The sequence below is a fragment of the Myotis yumanensis genome, unplaced genomic scaffold, assembly GCF_028538775.1.
Source record: "Myotis yumanensis isolate MYYU_CA2020_CCGP unplaced genomic scaffold, mMyoYum1.0.hap1 SCAF_1, whole genome shotgun sequence".
Lineage (NCBI taxonomy): Eukaryota > Metazoa > Chordata > Mammalia > Chiroptera > Vespertilionidae > Myotis > Myotis yumanensis.
The window spans coordinates 79,850,100-79,867,081 of record NW_027223752.1 but is presented as its reverse complement, the minus strand read 5'-3'; the positions used below and the strand labels follow the sequence as shown (position 1 = coordinate 79,867,081).

Sequence of the window (16,982 nt, the reverse complement as noted above, 5' to 3'; positions counted from 1 at the left end):
TTTTAAATCAAGACTCTTACTTTTATGTCCCCAATAATTGCTTTTTCTTTATTTTTATTATTGAAACTATTACAGATGTCCCCATTCCTCCCCTTTACCCCTTCCACCTAGCCCCACCTTCCCTCTTGACATCACCACACTGTTGTCTGTGTCTATGAATTATGCATATATATTCTTTGGCTAATCCCTTCATCTTCTTTCATTCAGTCCTCTCAACCTTCCCTCTGACAGCTGTCAGACTGTTCCATGTATCCGTGCCTCTGTTTCTATCCCAAATAGTTTCTTTATCGCATGTTTCATATCTTTGTTCCTCAAGCTATATATTACAGGGTTAATGAGTGGAGTAACTACAGCATAAAGCAAAGTCATTATCTTCTGCATTCCAGCTTTATGTTCTGATGTTGGGCTTATATACATGACCATCACTGAGCCATAGAAAAGAGAAACCACAGCCAGATGGGATCCACAGGTGGAGAAAGCCTTTCTTCGTCCAGCTGCTGAGGGAACCCTCAACACAGCTTGTAGAACCAGAGAATAGGACACCATGATACAAATAAAGGGAATAAATAAGAGCAGAGAACTTAAGGTGGAGCTAGTTAACTCTATTGCAGGGTATCTGGTACAGGTGAGGGCCAACAGAGGACCTGGGTCACACAGGAAGTGGTCAATGATCCTGGAGCCACAGAAGGACATTTGGGAAATAATAGTGATAGGAATCAAGAACCAGAGGAAGCCAAGTACCCAGCAGCTGACCACAAGATTGGTGCAGAGACGTCCAGTCATAATGGTTGGGTAGTGTAGAGGCTGGCAGATGGCAAGGTATCGGTCAAATGCCATAACAGCCAAGAAAAAGCATTCTGTAGAACCCAAGGAGAAGAAAAAATAGAACTGGAGAAAGCACCCCGAGAAGGAGATGACCTTGGTGTCAGAGAGGAAGTTAGCCAACATGTTGGGGACAGTGGAGGTGACATACCAGATCTCCAGGAAGGAGAAGTTGGCGAGCAGGATGTACATGGGGGTGTGCAGTCTCTGATCCCAGTGCACAGCACAGATGATCAAACCATTGCCCATGAGGGTCAGGAGGAAGACAACAGAGAAGAGCACAAAGAGGAGGACCTGCTTCTCTCTGGGGCCAGGGAAGCCCAGGAGGATGAAGCCAGTGATGGTGCTGGAGTTGTTGAAAATTTTCATGGGTCTGTGAGCTGCAAAAAGACCATCAAATCATTGAATGACTGTGTATAGATAGATGGGGACCCTGGTATGTATTGACACCACCATGGGGAATGCAATAAACACTTATGTATCAATAGTTATTATTTTTTTCCAAACCTGAAATACTGTCCTGGTTTATCCAGGGTAGACTAGCACTAATCTGGTCTTGCTGAAATAGGTCTCTGATTGTCTAGGTTGGAAATATGTTGCTGAAAAATCCATATAAACTGTGCATCCTGATGTTATGGATCTAATGTTAAGATACATGTAGCAGAACACTTGTAAAGAAGAGAAAACTTTAAATTTTTTGCTCTCTCTCCTAATCATGTCTTGGGAGCACCTCAAGGCAGAATGACTTTGGATGGTTATACATTTGCATAATGACTTTATGTTTTTCTGAGTAAAAAAAACCCTACCCCAACCTTTGCTAAATAATTCTGCATCTAGACCTTGGTTTTGGCTATTATAGCATCTGTAAATAGAAACATGAAAAATAACTTATTTTTCCATTATATTGAATATAACATCAATTAATCAATAATAAGGAAATTTCAAGTTAGGAGTCTGCCAGTGGTCTCTTTGGAATATTCAAAAACAGTAAGACCTCCCTGGACAAATGGCGGAAGGTACCAAGGGAGAGCTAGTTGACTATAATGCACTTCTTTGTTTTTGGAGAGCATGGAAATGTGTGACAGGGGACCAGCAAACTGAATAATATTTTGGAACTTATAAAATATGTACAAAAGCCTCCCTCTCTGAGCCAGATCTAGTTTTGGATTTTATATTTCTATGACATGGGTGACGCATGTGGCCAATAAAATTTATTATTATGTATTAACTTATATTGCCTTGGGTCTTTTAGTGGCTTAGCTGTGGGATGAACTGGTTTTGGTTCTTGTACCATAAACTTACACTTTCTAAACGCCCTTTCCTCTTTTTTTCATTTTAAGGATATGTGACTATGGACTGAGATTAAGTTTCAGATACCAAAGAGTCATCTTTTTTGAAAGTGAACTTAAACCAGACATAAAATATTTAATAAATATTTCCATTATTTTACATTAGTCTCATTCAGGATGAAAATATTCAGAATATGGTCTTTTCTGAGGCAACCATTTTCCCAAATGCCCCATTTTTTGAATGGGGCTGTTAACAAATGTTGGGGCCATGAGAATACATCAACTGCTAATGAATTGTAGGAATGACTCAAAAAAATTTGCTATAACATGTGAAGGTCACTTATGGACTTTAAATACCATAATGTTAAAAAAATCCCTTTTGGGCCTATAGGTTTACCACCAACTGAGAGGAAAGTCATTTAGTCTTCAATAGGTCAAAATAATTTGTTACTAATTGTGGTTGGGCATCTTTCTTTTTTAAAAGAATATATTTTTATTGATTTCAGAGAGGAAGGGAGAGGGAGAGAGAGATAGAAACGTCAATGATGAGAGAGAATCATTGATCAGCTGCCTCCTGCATTGTTCATACTGGGGATCAAGCCACCAACTGGGCATGTTCCCTTGGCTGGAATCAACTCTGGGACCCTTCAGTCCTCAGGCTGACATTCTATCTACTGAACCAAAGTGTTCTGCAGGGTGTTTCTAAATGGTTATTTTTGTGTGATAATCACTTTGTCCATCATCTCAAAATATTTTTTTAGCACTTTGAATAGTTTAGTTAATGTTCAAGGACTTATTTTCCTGCTCTAGCCTATTTTAATGTTCTATGTCTTCCTTTCTTTTGCCCCTCACATCCAACTCACCAGCAAGATGCTTTTGTTTCTAAAATATGACATATAATTCACTTCTCTTTGTCTTCACTGTCATCTCCCAAGTTCAAATTATCATCCTTTCTTCCTTGGACTTCTGCGGAAGCATCCTAACAGAGCTCCTCGCTTCTCCTTACCTCTGTGCCCTCCATTTCCACACAGCAGCAGACTATGCCTTAAAAATGAAAAAACAAAACCAACAAAACAAAACCAACCCAAAACAAATGAGAATGTTAGACTTTTGAGTAAAACCATTCCCTCTCAGAACAACTCTGTCAGAAAGTCTTACAAAGCTGTTTAAGAAAACAGGGAGGTATTCTAGAATACAAGAATGGCCATCATCATTTTATGCTCAATCTAATATATTTAACCAGACTGTATTGTTACTCACTTTAGGCTGGTTGAGTCATCCTTTATCCATGGCAGAAGGCTCTGTGCACAAAAGTATGAGTCAACTAACAACAATCACCTTTTTATGGTTTACTTGTTAAATTAGGCAATTCCAGAAAGGTTGAGGTAGTTTATGTCAGTGTGAGGAAGACATTTCCTGATAATTTAATTTTCCCTCAAAGTTCAGTACAGTAGAAATCTTGGTATGTTCATTTGTTGGCCCTCTCTCCACAGCCAGTCCAGAGATGTTTCATGACAACTCAATTATTTCCCTTAGCTAGTTTGTGAGGGGGCTGCCACATCTGTAACACTGGGAAATCTATTTCTGGAAAATACTTAAAAGTAAAGATAATTTTCAAGTTTGGGATGAGTGGTAGGCAGCTGGATATAATAGAAAAAGCACTGAATTTAGAGTCAAGAGATTTTTTAAAACTAGTTATAGGAAATTAATATTCAGATTTCTAAGCTATAAAATGGGCATAATTATGCCACCTTCAAAGGGCTGTTACAAAGATTACTGAATGAGGTAAATATCTGTGGAAGTATCTTGATAATTGCTTGACCCATGCTTAAGAAATATTGGTTATATGTATGATCATAGCAACTTCAAAGAGAACTATCAGTAAAGACTAAGAGATTATATTTTTTACTCGACTAAACACTACATAACCTTATTACCTGGATCAGCAAAGGAAATTCCAAACTGAAACTTCTCAAAAGTTTCTCTTTTACTTTCATAGAGAGAAGAGATAGTCTTCTTGGCAATAATTGGAGAGGAGAAAAGAGGAGAAATGGTTATGATAAGGATCCTAGATTGTGTCTGCTGAAGGAGGGAGGCGTTATAAGCAGAGCCTGCCAGGAAGTAAGCCCTGTTCTTCATGGTCCTTGAGGATTCCTTTACCGCTTCCTAAAAGGAACAGTGTCAAGAGACATCTCTATGCTTGTTATTTACTTCCCTTGGGGCCTGCCTCAATTTCTGTTTTTTTTTTCTTCTTCTGTTCAAGTTTAAATGATGCCTTTTCTTTGCTTTAAACCTCTCACAGATAGAATTAAATACTAGTGTTAACAAATCAATTGATTGATTGTTTGATAAATTAACACACCAGTAAGTCTGTCTCTAACTCCCCTAAGTGCTTACTATGTGGTCAATGAAAAATTTTACAAACCTGAAGCGGATAAAAGCAGCTCCAGACGTTCATAACGGACCTGACATTCACAACTAGGCCTCAAAATTATTATAAGCTGGTCTGCCACTCTCAGATAGGTCATGCTGTTCTGTTATTGGACATAATCTCACAAGTAAAATCTCAGTCATGCCCCAGATAACTGCTGATCTTTCTCTCAATTATAGATGAGTTTGTATTTTCTACTGCTTTATATTAATGGTATCATACCATTTCTACTCTTTTTTTGGGGGGGCAAAAAAGAGTTTTTTTTTTTAACTCAGTAAAATTATTTTGAGATTTATCCATGTTGTACCACGCTCTTTGCAGTGGAACAGGATGGAGCTGCAGCAGTCCAGGATCCTCTCTGGGGCCCCTTTAATTACCAGCAGGGGCTCAGCCGTGTTGGGGTTCTTGTGAATGGACAACTGGTACTTGTTGGTGGAGTCGAAGGGTATCTCGATGATTCTGGGGTACCACTCTCTCATCTCCTTCAAGGTCTCACAACATAGCTCGATGCACTTCGAGTACCAACTCGCAGGCTCGCCTGTCACTGCCCACTTCAGGATAGGCAGGTTTTCCTGGCTGGCCTGTAACACGGCTCTGTTACAAAGCCCTGAGATTCTGGACAGGATGAGTCAGGTAGCTGAAGACTTGTTGAAGGAGACTCTGTTCTGATTCTCTGTGGTGTTGGCTTCGTGGATATGATTGCCAAACCACATGTGGGCCACCGCCATCCAGTTCTGAGTCAGAGTTCAAGTTTTATGGGAGCAGATGGTGGATATGGATACAGCCTCTTAGTTCTTCATTAAGCAGTTTTCCCGGGCCATGTGTTAGGCAGTGAGGATCAGAAACACCGTGACAGTGGCCAGCAGACCTTTGGGCACATTGGCTACAATGATATCAATGAGGAAGATGATGGCCTCAAGCTTGGTATATTCGAGGATCAGTGAGAGGATGAAGAAGAAGGACACCCCCAGGAACATGGCCACACCCATGATGGGCTGACTAAAGCATTCAATTTCTGCAGTGCTGTGGGTCTGGCTGCCTCCCAGCCCAGAGGCCAGCGTGGCCATTCTTCCCATGACACTGTGGCCTCCAGTGTACATGACGATGCCAAGGGCAGTGCCTTCAATGCAGTTGGCTGAAAAGAAGGCAATGTTCCTTGTTTCCAAGGGTTTTTCATTTCTGAAGTCCGGAGACCTGGTCTGGGGCTCTGATTCACCGGTGAGCGAGGAGTTACCCACCTTGCAGCTGCTGGCAGTTACGATCCTGAGGTTAGCAGGGATCCAATCCTCGCCTTTTCTTTCTACCAGGTCCCCAACATCCACCTCCTCCGTGTTTATGCTCATTTTCTCACGATTTCAAATCACCAGGGCTTGCTGTGGAACCATGTTTTTGAAGGATTCCATGATCTTTGAGCTCTTAGCTTCTTGATAGTAGGAGAACCAGCCAGTGATGATGACGACAGCAGACAGCACCACAACGAGATACAGATTATCATTCTGAAGTCCCTCTTCGATGGTAGCTTGGATGCCATAAGCCAAGAAAAAGAATCGCCTCAATCCACAGTAACATTGAGAGCCCCCTAAACAGCTGCCGGCAGAATTTGACCCACTCGGGGGTGGTGGGAGGCGAAGTGAGGGCGTTGGGACCTGCTCGGGCCAGGATTTCAGCAGCTGGAACAGAGCTTAAGCCTTGGTCCAAGTCTGTTCTGCAGTTGCGATGAAGTTCGTCAAGGCTAAGTTTATGGTCATCCATAGACACTTCTTTATTCAGCTCATCTATATCCCTCTCTTTCTTGGCCTTTTCTTGTTGTCTTGCTCTGAAATGGCTGCAGGCTCATATTTGTAACGTCCAACCCCCTTTTCCATGGTGGCAGTGGTCGGCACCCGGCACTGGGCCCTGCTGCTGGAGAATCAGAGGAAATAAGAGAGCAGGGCGAGCAGGCGCTATTAGGGGAGAGGCAAGGTGGGAGCTTTGGCTGCCATGGGGTGGGACGGAGGGGAGGACAGCCAGAGGTCGGGGAGGTTGGGCCAATGCCGCTTCCGCCTCCAGAGTTGCTACCACTGTTGCTGCCCCGTGTCTGCTCCTCCCCCGCCACTGCTCTGTGCCCCAGACTACCCCCGAAGCTCCCTCTTCATTCTCTTAATAGTGTCTTTCGAAAAGCAGATATTTTAAATTTTGATTGGAGTCCAGTTTATCACTTTGTTCTTTTATGGATTGTGCTTCTGGTGATGTGTTTAAGAAATCTTTGCCTAAGCCAAGAGTCACAAAGATTTTCCCTTCTATTTTCTTTTAGATATTTTATAGTTTTAGGTTTTATAACCTACAAACAATTTAAGCTATTTTTTGTGTATTTTGTGAGGTGTTGAAATATTAAAGTTTATTTTTTTGATATGAATATCTAACTATTCCAGCACAATTTATTAAAAATGCTCTCCTTTCCACACTGAATTGCTTTTGCACCTTTGTTAAAAATCATCTTTCCATGTATATGGTGTTATTTCTGGATTCTCTATTTGTACCATTGATCTATTTGTTCAAATTAATGACAATGCCACATTGTTTTGATCATTAAAATTTTATGATAAGCTTTTAAAAATCAGATAGGATTACTCCTCCAACTTCGTTTTGTCTAGTCTAAGTTCTTTGCATTCCCACATGAATTTAAAAATTAGCTTGGCTTTCAGTCCAAGCTGGTGGCATAGGAAGATCCTGAACTCACCTCCTTCCAGGAACACATCTAATTTACATTTGCAGACAGAGCATTCCCCTGAAGAAAAACTGAGGGCCAATTGAACAGCTTCTGCACATGAGAGATGACACAGAAGCAGGTCTCTCTGCAGCCTGCTCTAGCTCCAGATTCTAGCCATGTGACTTCCCTCAGCTGTAGTTCTAGCTACAGCTCCTTCTCAGGTGTGGCTTGTCCCCTGGACTTCCTGTAGACCACATCAGCTTCAGGTACACTCCCAGTGGCTTACTTCTGGGAATCCCTACAAGTCACACCAGTCCAGCTTTAGCTCCAGGTCCTGGTGTGACTTGCCCCTGGCACTACCTAAGGCCTGAGCCCACTCCATCTACAACTTCAAGTGGCCTGTCAAGAGTGTCCCAGTGCAGCTTGCCCTTGACCCCTCTCTATTCCAGCTACCACTCCAGGCCCTGGTAAGGTTTGCCCCCAGTGACCCACACATGCTCCAGCTCCATCTAGTCCATCAAAGACACCCAGCACACACAGTCTACAGAGAGGTATCTCCTACACAAGGTCACTCCTCTGTATACTTCATAGAAACAAATGTAGAGAGACAGCCAAAATAAGGAGACAGAGAAATATGTCCCACATGAAAGACCAGACAAAGGCCCAGAAAAAGAACTGAATAAAACAAAGACAAGCAATCTATCAGATAAAGAGCTCACAATACTGGTTATAAGGATTTTCAGTGAACTTGGGAGAAGCATAGATGAACTCAGTGAGAATTTCAGCAATGAGATAGAAAACATAAAAAAGAAATGACAAATACAATAACTGAAATGAAGAATCCATTAGAGGAAGTCAATACCACATTAGATGAAGCAGAGGGTCAAATGAGAGATTTGGAAGACAAGGTAGCAAAAAACACCCACTTGGAACAGGAAACAGAAATAAGAAAAAAAAATGAGGATAGTTTAAAGAACCTCTAGGACAACATCAGGCATACCAACATTCACATTATAGGGGTACCAGAAGGAGAAGAGAGAGAGAAAAAGTGACCAAAAAAAGTACTTAAAGAAATAATGAATGAAAACTTCCCCAACCTGGTAAAGGAAACAGACATCCATGTCCAGGAAGTGCAGAGAGCCCCAAATAAGATGAACCTAAAGAAATCCACAGCAACACACATCATAATTAACATATTATAACATAATATAACATGATAATTAAAATGCCCAAAGTTAAATCAACAAGGATTTTTTTTTTAAACTTCAAAGTTGGAAACAAACAATAAAATAAACTTAAACTGTATATCAAATAGGTAACAATCATATTAAAGAAAAGTGAAGATAAAAGAACCAAACGAACTCCAAAGAAAACTTTAATTTAGCTAAATAAGTTAATATGTTTATTGTTAATAGAGGTATGGGTATAGTAATTCTGAAACAAGTTTATGTGCATTATAGAATTGTGCAAAGGAGTAAATATATTTATTTTCTTAGGAGCCAGACTTCTCATGGTGAGAGAAAGGAACTATAAATATAAAATGGTGAAAGAAAAGAATAATATGAAATGGCTATTTTCCCCAGTTTGTCCACTAAAAGGATGAGCAATGACACCTTAGTAGCTATGAACACACCTAGTGATCTCAGGTTCAAATATCACTCTTCATGAAAAAGGAAGGGGACCTTAGCAAAATGGCTGAGTCCAGCGCTATGTTTGGGATAGTAAGCCTGGACCACCTTGTGATAGAAGTAATAATTTTCTCAGAAAATTACAGTCATAGAAGTTAGCTGAAAGGAGCTTCCCACTGGCCAAATCTGGGGCAATCTGAGCTTCAAAATAAGTAATAATAATAATCAGTCACAACCCATTGAATGAAATCAGAAACCATGGATCCATATTAACAAAAGTAAATAAGTAAGGAAGAAGGAAAGACCCTTACAGTAAAATGTTAAGTAATAAATGCAGAAGGGATGATAGAGTTTAAAAACCACTATCTGGCAATCCTTATAGTAATGTACTGTAAGGATAGTCACATAACTTCAAATAATCTCCCCACAGGTTAGTTGTTAATTACAGATGGGAAAATAGTAATTTACATTAGAGAAAGTTGGAGGACATGTCCAGGATTTGGTGATGGAGCTAATATCACCAATATGGGAACAAGTCACAATCACCTGCCACCTGATAGGATCAATGAGGAGAACACAGCATCACTTTTGCGGTATTCTTGCCAACTATGCATAACCTGACTCTACTGAAGTATCAGATGAACCAAATTGAGGGACATTCTACAAAATAACTGGCCCCATCTTTTCAAAATGTCAAAGCTAAAGGATAAAGAAAGACTAAGAGTGATTCAGATGAAGGCGGGCTAAAGAGACATGACAAACTGAAGTGTAACAGGTGATCTTGGATTAAATGCTATCTCTCAAAAATTCTTACTACACAAGATAAGTAAGACAATGGGTGAAATCTGATTAAAGTCCATGTATTGGAAAACAAACAAACACAAGCAAAATCAGCTTGCCAAAAGTTTATTCTACTTTTATATCTGAGTAAAACTTCATTGCATCTGTATTCCACAACTTTATCCATTTATTCGTGTAGGTTGTTTCCCTGTCTTGTCTATTGTAAATAATGCTTCTTCATATTTTTACTAGCATTTGCTATCTCTCTCTCTTTTTTATTTTACAAAAACCATTATATCATGTGTTAGGTAATATCTCATTATGGTTTTGATTTGCATTTCCCAGGTGATTAGTGATGTTGAGCATTTTTTCCCCTATATCTGTTGGCCATTTGCATATCTTCTTTGGAAAGTGACTTTTCAGGTCCTTCACCCATTTTTAATAAGGTTATATGTTTACTTTTGCTATTGAGTTATAGGGTTTCTTTATATATTTTGGAATGAACCCCTTATTAGGCATGGTTTGCAGTTATTCTCCCATTGCAGAGGTTGCCTTTCATTTTGCTTGCTGTTTCCTTTGCTCTACAGAAATGTTTTAGTTTGATGTAGTTTCCCCCACCCCCATCTTTTTATGCATTTGTTATTTTTTAAAAAAAGATGTTTTTATTGATTTCAGAGAGAGGAGGGGAAAAGGAGAGAGAGATAGAAACATCAACGATGAGAGAGAGTCATTGATGGGCTGCCTCTTGTACACCCCCTGCTGGGGATTGAGCCTGCAACCTGGGCATGTGCCTGACTGGGAATTGAACCCTGACCTCGTGGTTCATGGGCTGATGCTCAACACCAAGCCACACTGGCCAGGCAGTTGCTTGTGATTTTGATATTATGTCAAGGAGCTTTCTCCTTGTATTTTTTTTTCTTGGAGTTTATAGTTTCAGGCCTTACATGTAAGTCTTTAATTTATTTTGAATTAATTTTGATGTAAGATATTCCAATTTTATTCTTTTACAAGTTGATATTTGTTTTTTTTTAACACTGTTTATTGAAGAGATTACCCTTTCTTCATTGTGTATTCTTTGCATCTTTGTCATGATTAGTTTACCGCATAAGTATGGGTTTTATCTGGCCTTTCAATGCTATTACATTGGTTTACGAGTCTGTTTTTATGCTAGTGCTACTCTTTTGATCGCTGTAGCTTTGCAGTAGAGTTTGATATAAGCATGTGTGATACTTTTGGCTTTGTTCTTTTTTTTTAGCTAGATGATTAATTTATTGCTTTTTTTATTTTTTTCTCTTTATTGTTGAAAGTATTACAGATGTGCCCTTTGTCCCCTCCTGCCCCCCCATTGACCTCTTCCACCCTGCCTTCGCCCCCCAGCTTTGTTCTTTTTTCTCAGGATTGTTTTGGCTGTTCAGGATTTTCATGGTTTTAGTACAAATTTTAAAATGATTTTTTCTATTTTTGTAAAAAATGCCATTGGAATTTTGATAAGGTTTGTATTGAATTTATAGATTGTTTTGAGTGTTATAGACATTTTAATAATATTAATTCTTCCAATCTACCAAAACAGGATACATTTCCATGTTTTGCCTCTTATTCAGTTTCTTTCATCCATGTTTCATCATTTTTAGTGTACAGATTTTCACTTTCTTGGTTAAATTTACTCCTATGTATTTTTTATTATGCTATTGTAAATGGGATTGTTTTGTAATTTCTTTTTTTGGGTAGTATGCTGTTAGTGTATAAAAACACAACTGATTTTTGTATACTGATTTTGTATTACTGAACCTTATTGAAATAGTTTTTTAGTTCTAACAGTTTTTTGGTGAAGTATTTAAGATGTTTTTAAAAATTGTATTTATTTATTTATTTATTTTTGTAAGATCATGTCATCTGCAACCAATACAGTTTTATTTCTTTCAAATTTGGATGCTTTTTATTTCTTCTTCTTGTTTAATTGCTCTGGCTACGACTTCCAGTAATAGTCCTAGCAAGAGCAATTATATATATAAGCGACTGTTGGACTGGTAGCTATAATGAGCAATGACCACCAGGGGGCAGACACTCCGACTGGTGGCTATGAAGCCCACTGACCACAACTCAGGATTTGCCGAACTGTGGTGATTTGGCAGCTGTGGTTCTTGGGTGATGCACCCAGAACCAAAGAGGAGGGAGCCCGATTCCAGGGTGCATCACCTGCAAGACACCCTCTCACAATCTGGGACCCCTCAGGGGATGTCAGAGAGTCAGTTTCGGCCCAATGTCCACAGGCCAGGCCGAGGGATCCCACCAGTGCACGAATCTGTGCACTGGGCCTCTAGAGTTGAATAAGAATACTGAGAATTGACACTCTTGTCTTGTTTCTCAATATAAAGGAAGAGCTCCCAGCTTTCACCTTTGAGTATGTTAGCTGTGGGCTTATCTCATATGGCCTTTATTATGTTGAGGTATGTTTCTGCTATACCTAATTTGTTGAAAGTTTTTTAAAACTCATGCATGATTAAATTTTCTGTCAAATACTTTTCTGCATTTACTGAGAGGACTATATGATTTTTCTTCTTCAGTTTGTCAATGTGAAGGATCATAATTATTGACTTGCATATGTTAAAACCACATTTTATCCCAGAGATAGATCTCACTTGATCATGCTGTGTAATTTTGAATGTAAACTGTAATTGAAAAACAAAATTTAAAAAATGAAGAAAAATAGTTTTCAATAAAAATAAATAAATAAATAAATGTTTCCTAGTGATGCCTGGCTAATGATCCCCAAACCATATTTCAGTGATAAGGGTTGCATAATGTGTTTTAAAATATGCAGTAGTGGAAGTATGGTTAGTAAGAAGAAAATGAAATAAAGTAGTTACCTTATTAGGTAAAAGGGATTGGTGAAGGGCAGGAAGCAGATAATTTCTTAGACATTAATTTTCATCTGGTGAGACTTTTCCATTGATTGGATTATCATGTAATGATTAGTCCAACCAATTCAGGTCAATCTCACATTTTTCTAGGAAAGTTCTTTTCATTTCATCCATAGGACATATAAAATACAGATTGTTACAGAATTTGCATAGTTTCTTTATATATTGTCCTGAATGTCAGGAATGATAGTCTAATGAGGAAATATGAATAGTATATATATTTTTATTTAAATTGACATTATTGACATTTTTGTGCTAGGTTCTGGGAATATAGAAATAAATAAAGCATAGTCTCTGCTCTTAAGAAATTCACAGTCTAATAAGGATGGGGAGGCATGTGGAGATGGATTTGTGAACAGCTAACTATAATACAAGAAAGAAGAAAGGACATGTTAAGTAGAAGTATAAGTAATGTACTATGGAAGAGGCAATTAATTCTGCCCAAGGAAAGACTTCATCAGTGTCCTGGCACTTAGGATTTTGAAATGGCTCCTTCAAAAAGTTCACACCTATTTTCCAGTTTCTTAAGTTCACTGACAGGAGACTCACAGTTTGAATTTATTGGGGAATAAGTCACTAAGTCACAGACCAATTTTAGGAACCTCTTAGAACTTTCTTCAGGGCATCCTTCATTTCTTTATTCCGAAGGCTGTAGATCATGGGGTTGAAAAAAGGGGTCAAAACTGAGTAGAACAAAGTTGTGAGCTTCTGCATGCTCTCTGCTTGTCCTTTCCCTGGGTTTACATATGTCATCATCACAGAACCATAGAATAAAAACACAACGGCCAGGTGTGAGGAGCAGGTGGAGAAGGCCTTCTTCCGGCCAGCAACAGAGGGGACTTGGATTACGGCCCTCAGCACCAAGGTATAGGAGCCAATAATGTAGAAAAAGGTGGCAAATATGAGGAGGGAGCTCATGGTGCCACACATAAGAACAGTCCCTGGAATTGGGGCACAGGTTGAAGCCAGGGCCAGCAGAGGACCCAGGTCACACAGAAAGTCATCAATCACATTCAGGCCACAAAATGGTAGCTGTGTGACGAGTATCACCGGAATCAGAAACCAGAGGAATCCATACACCCAGCAAAAAATAACCAGGCTGCTGCAGAACTTAATAGTCATGACGGTGGGGTAGTGCAGGGGGCGGCAGATGGCCAGGAACCGGTCATAGGCCATGATGGAGAGAAATAAGCATTCGGTTGTACCCAGTGAGAAGAAGAAGTACAACTGGAGCAGGCATCGTGCAAAGGAGATGGTTTTGGTCTGGGAGAGGAAGTTGGCCAGCATGTTGGGCACATCAGAGTTGACATAGCAGATCTCCAGGAAGGAGAAGTTAGCTAGCAGAATGTACATTGGGGTGTGGAGCCGGTGGTCCCAGCGCACTGCACACATGATGGCCATGTTTCCAAAGAGGGTCAGGATGTAAGTCACTAAGAATATGGAAAAGAGGAGGATCTGTATTTCCCAGCGGCAAGAGAAGCCCAGGAGAATAAACTCACTCACAGTGTGAGAAATGTTCCTGGGCTCTGAGGTCATTTTCTTCCATCCTGTGAGGATTACGACAGAAATTACATATACAAAGAGAATTTTGCCTCCCTATTCTTCCCCAGGAGAGTGAGCACATTTTCCTGCTCATAGGGAAGGGGTCTAGACCAGTGGTTTCTGTTTTTAATTGGGCACCCCAACAATACAGTTATTGAGTACACTCTCTTATATATGACTATTTGCTCTTAAACTGTATACAAGCTGAAACCGGTTTGGCTCAGTGGGTAGAGCATCGGCCTGTGGACTGAAAGGTCCCGGGTTCGATTCCGGTCAAGGGAATGTACCTGGGTTGGGGGCACATCCCCAGTAGGAGATGTGCAGGAGGCAGCTGATCGATGTTTCTCTCTCATCAATGTTTCTAACTCTCTATCTCTCTCCCTTCCTCTCTGTAAAAAATCAATAAAATACATTAAAAAAAATAAACTGTATACAAACTACTATCAATCACTATAGTAAATATTGGTAAATATTTTGACAAAAACTTTCTTAGAATTAAATTAAAAATAGGAATTCAGATACTTCCTTTCTGCATCCTTCATTGGGTTTCCTGGTACACGCAACCCTGAAGAACATTCTAAATACAGATAGGTGGCTGGCTAAAGCTAACTTGAGATGTACAATAGAGGAAAGAAAAGGGGACATCTGTAATGCTTTCAACAATAAAGATAAACTTTAAAAATGAGATGTAAACTTTAACATGGGCAATTCAATCCTAAAACAACTAGAACTGACAAATATACTGAACAAAACAGTGATATCAGGTAAGTGACATAAAGGAGGGAGCATGAGATAGCCAGGAGTGAAAATAACTACAGAGTGACTTTAAGTAAGTTACAATTTGGCTATATTAAGTGACCATTTATAGGCCATTATTAGTATGCTAGAGGCTCGGTCCCTGCAGGATAGGCCAAAGATCGGGCTGAAAACGGCAGTCCAACATCCCCCTAGGGATGGAGTAGTGCATAAAGTGGCCGATGGCTGGGGAGGATCCCACGCCCAGACTGCTCCCTCTCATCCCGGCCCTGCTACATCTGCTATCGTCACTTGGTAGCACTGCTGCGGAGGTGGGAGAGGCTCGCCAGCCATGAACCCTACGGCTGGCACCCCTCAGTCAGCTGAGTGGCGCTCCCGCTGTGGGAGTGCACTGACCACCAGAGTGCAGCTCCTGTGTTGAGTGTGGTGGTCAGTGCACATCATAGAGATTGGTTGACCAGTCGTTTGGTTGTTCGGTCACTTAGGCTTTTATATATATAGATTTCTCTCTTTATAGGATGGTGTGGTACATTGGCTCCAGACTTTGATATTATCAGAATTTTATGGAGGAACCATTGAAAGGTGTAGATTTCTGGGCTCCAGTTCGGGTTTGGGCATAACCAAGCACGGGCTTTGGGATTACAGGTCCTGGCTCTCCCACTTCCCAGGGAGCATTTCCTCAGGGACAGACTTAAGTTCTGAGACTATGTTACTTGCTCTGTAAAATATGAATAATAATACCTCCATAGCAAGGATGGTATGAGAATTGCATAAAATGATATGTACAAAAGCAGTTTACAAATTATAAAATGTTATAGAAATGTAAATTATTAAAAACCATTCAGGAATTTTATGTTATTACTAGAGACCTGGTGCATGAAATTTGTGCACTTGAGGGGTGTCTCTCAGCCTGGCCTGCACCCTCTCACAGTCTGGGAGCCTTGGGGGATGGAGTGGACCTAAGCCATCAGTTGGATATCCTTAGCACTGCCGCAGAGGTGGGAGAGGCTCCTACTACCACTACTGCTGGCTTCTGGCTGAGCGGCACTCTCCCTGTGGGAGCACACTGACCACCAGGGGGCAGCTTCTGCATTGAGCATCTACCCCCTGGTGGTCAGTGCACGTCATAGCAACCAGTTGTTCTGCCATTTGGTTGATTTGCATATTAGCCTTTTATTATATAGGATTTTATGTTATTATGATGCTAGCTTATTAACTATCCCTTACTAATTTTTATAAATAGAGCTAATTTCCAAATGCCAAGGAAAGTTTTTTGTTTGTGGAATTTTAGTCATGTGACAGGCTAAGTACATGTTTGTATGTGTGTGTGTATGAATAGGAGGGCACTCCTCAGTCCTCGCAGACCACAACCATTACAACTCCCTAATAAGCTTCCTTTTAAGACAATTTTTTACCCATAAAACACACCAGAGTGCTCATTTTATTCTGTATTGACTGCCTTCCTTATAGGGATTACCATTATAGTTTTCAGTGATCATTATTCATGGTGGCCAAGACATGGAAACAACTGAAGTGTCCTTCAATAGATGAGTGGATAAAGATGTGATACATATATACAATGGATTAGTACTCAGGCATAAGAAAAGATGAAATACTGCCATTTGAGAAGCATGGATGGACCTTGAGAATACCATGCTAAGCAAAATAAGTCAGACAGAAAAAGTTGAGAACTATATGATTTCATTTATATGTGGGATATAAAACTGAAAGCAACACATGAACAAACAAGAAAAACAAACAAAAACTCATAGACACAGACAACAGTATGGTGGTTCCCAGAGGGAAAGGGGGGTGGGGGATAGTAAAGGGTAAAGGGGATCAAATATATGGTGACAGAAGAAGATTTGACTTTGGGTGGTGGGCACACAATGTGATATACAGATAAAGTATCATAGAAATGTATACTTGAAACCTATAAAATCTTATTAACCAATGTTGCCCCAATCCTATATAATAAAAGGTTAATATGCAAATTGACTGAAGAGTGGAACTATCAGTTGCTATGATGTGCACTGAGCAGGCAGACAGGCAAGCAGTTAGGGGCCATCAGGCAGGAAGGCGAGCAGTTAGAGGTGATCAAGTAGGCAGGCAGAGCGGTTAGGG

General features: G+C 40.1%; 2 protein-coding genes and 1 pseudogene across 2 annotated transcripts; all 3 read right to left on the bottom strand.

Moving 5' to 3' along the window:
- Positions 1 to 234: 234 nt before the first annotated feature.
- LOC139003653 (olfactory receptor 11G2-like) lies at positions 235 to 1,246 on the bottom strand. Its single transcript, XM_070405789.1, has one exon. It carries the CDS (start codon positions 1,189 to 1,191, stop codon positions 235 to 237), a length of 957 nt encoding a protein of 318 aa, XP_070261890.1. The 5' UTR covers positions 1,192 to 1,246.
- A 3,562-nt stretch (positions 1,247 to 4,808) lies between these two features.
- On the bottom strand, positions 4,809 to 6,407 carry LOC139006266 (sodium/potassium-transporting ATPase subunit alpha-1 pseudogene; annotated as a pseudogene).
- Positions 6,408 to 13,154: 6,747 nt separating this feature from the next.
- LOC139003647 (olfactory receptor 11H6-like) lies at positions 13,155 to 14,096 on the bottom strand. Its single transcript, XM_070405776.1, has one exon. It carries the CDS (start codon positions 14,094 to 14,096, stop codon positions 13,155 to 13,157), a length of 942 nt encoding a protein of 313 aa, XP_070261877.1.
- Between the last annotated feature and the right edge of the window lie 2,886 nt (positions 14,097 to 16,982).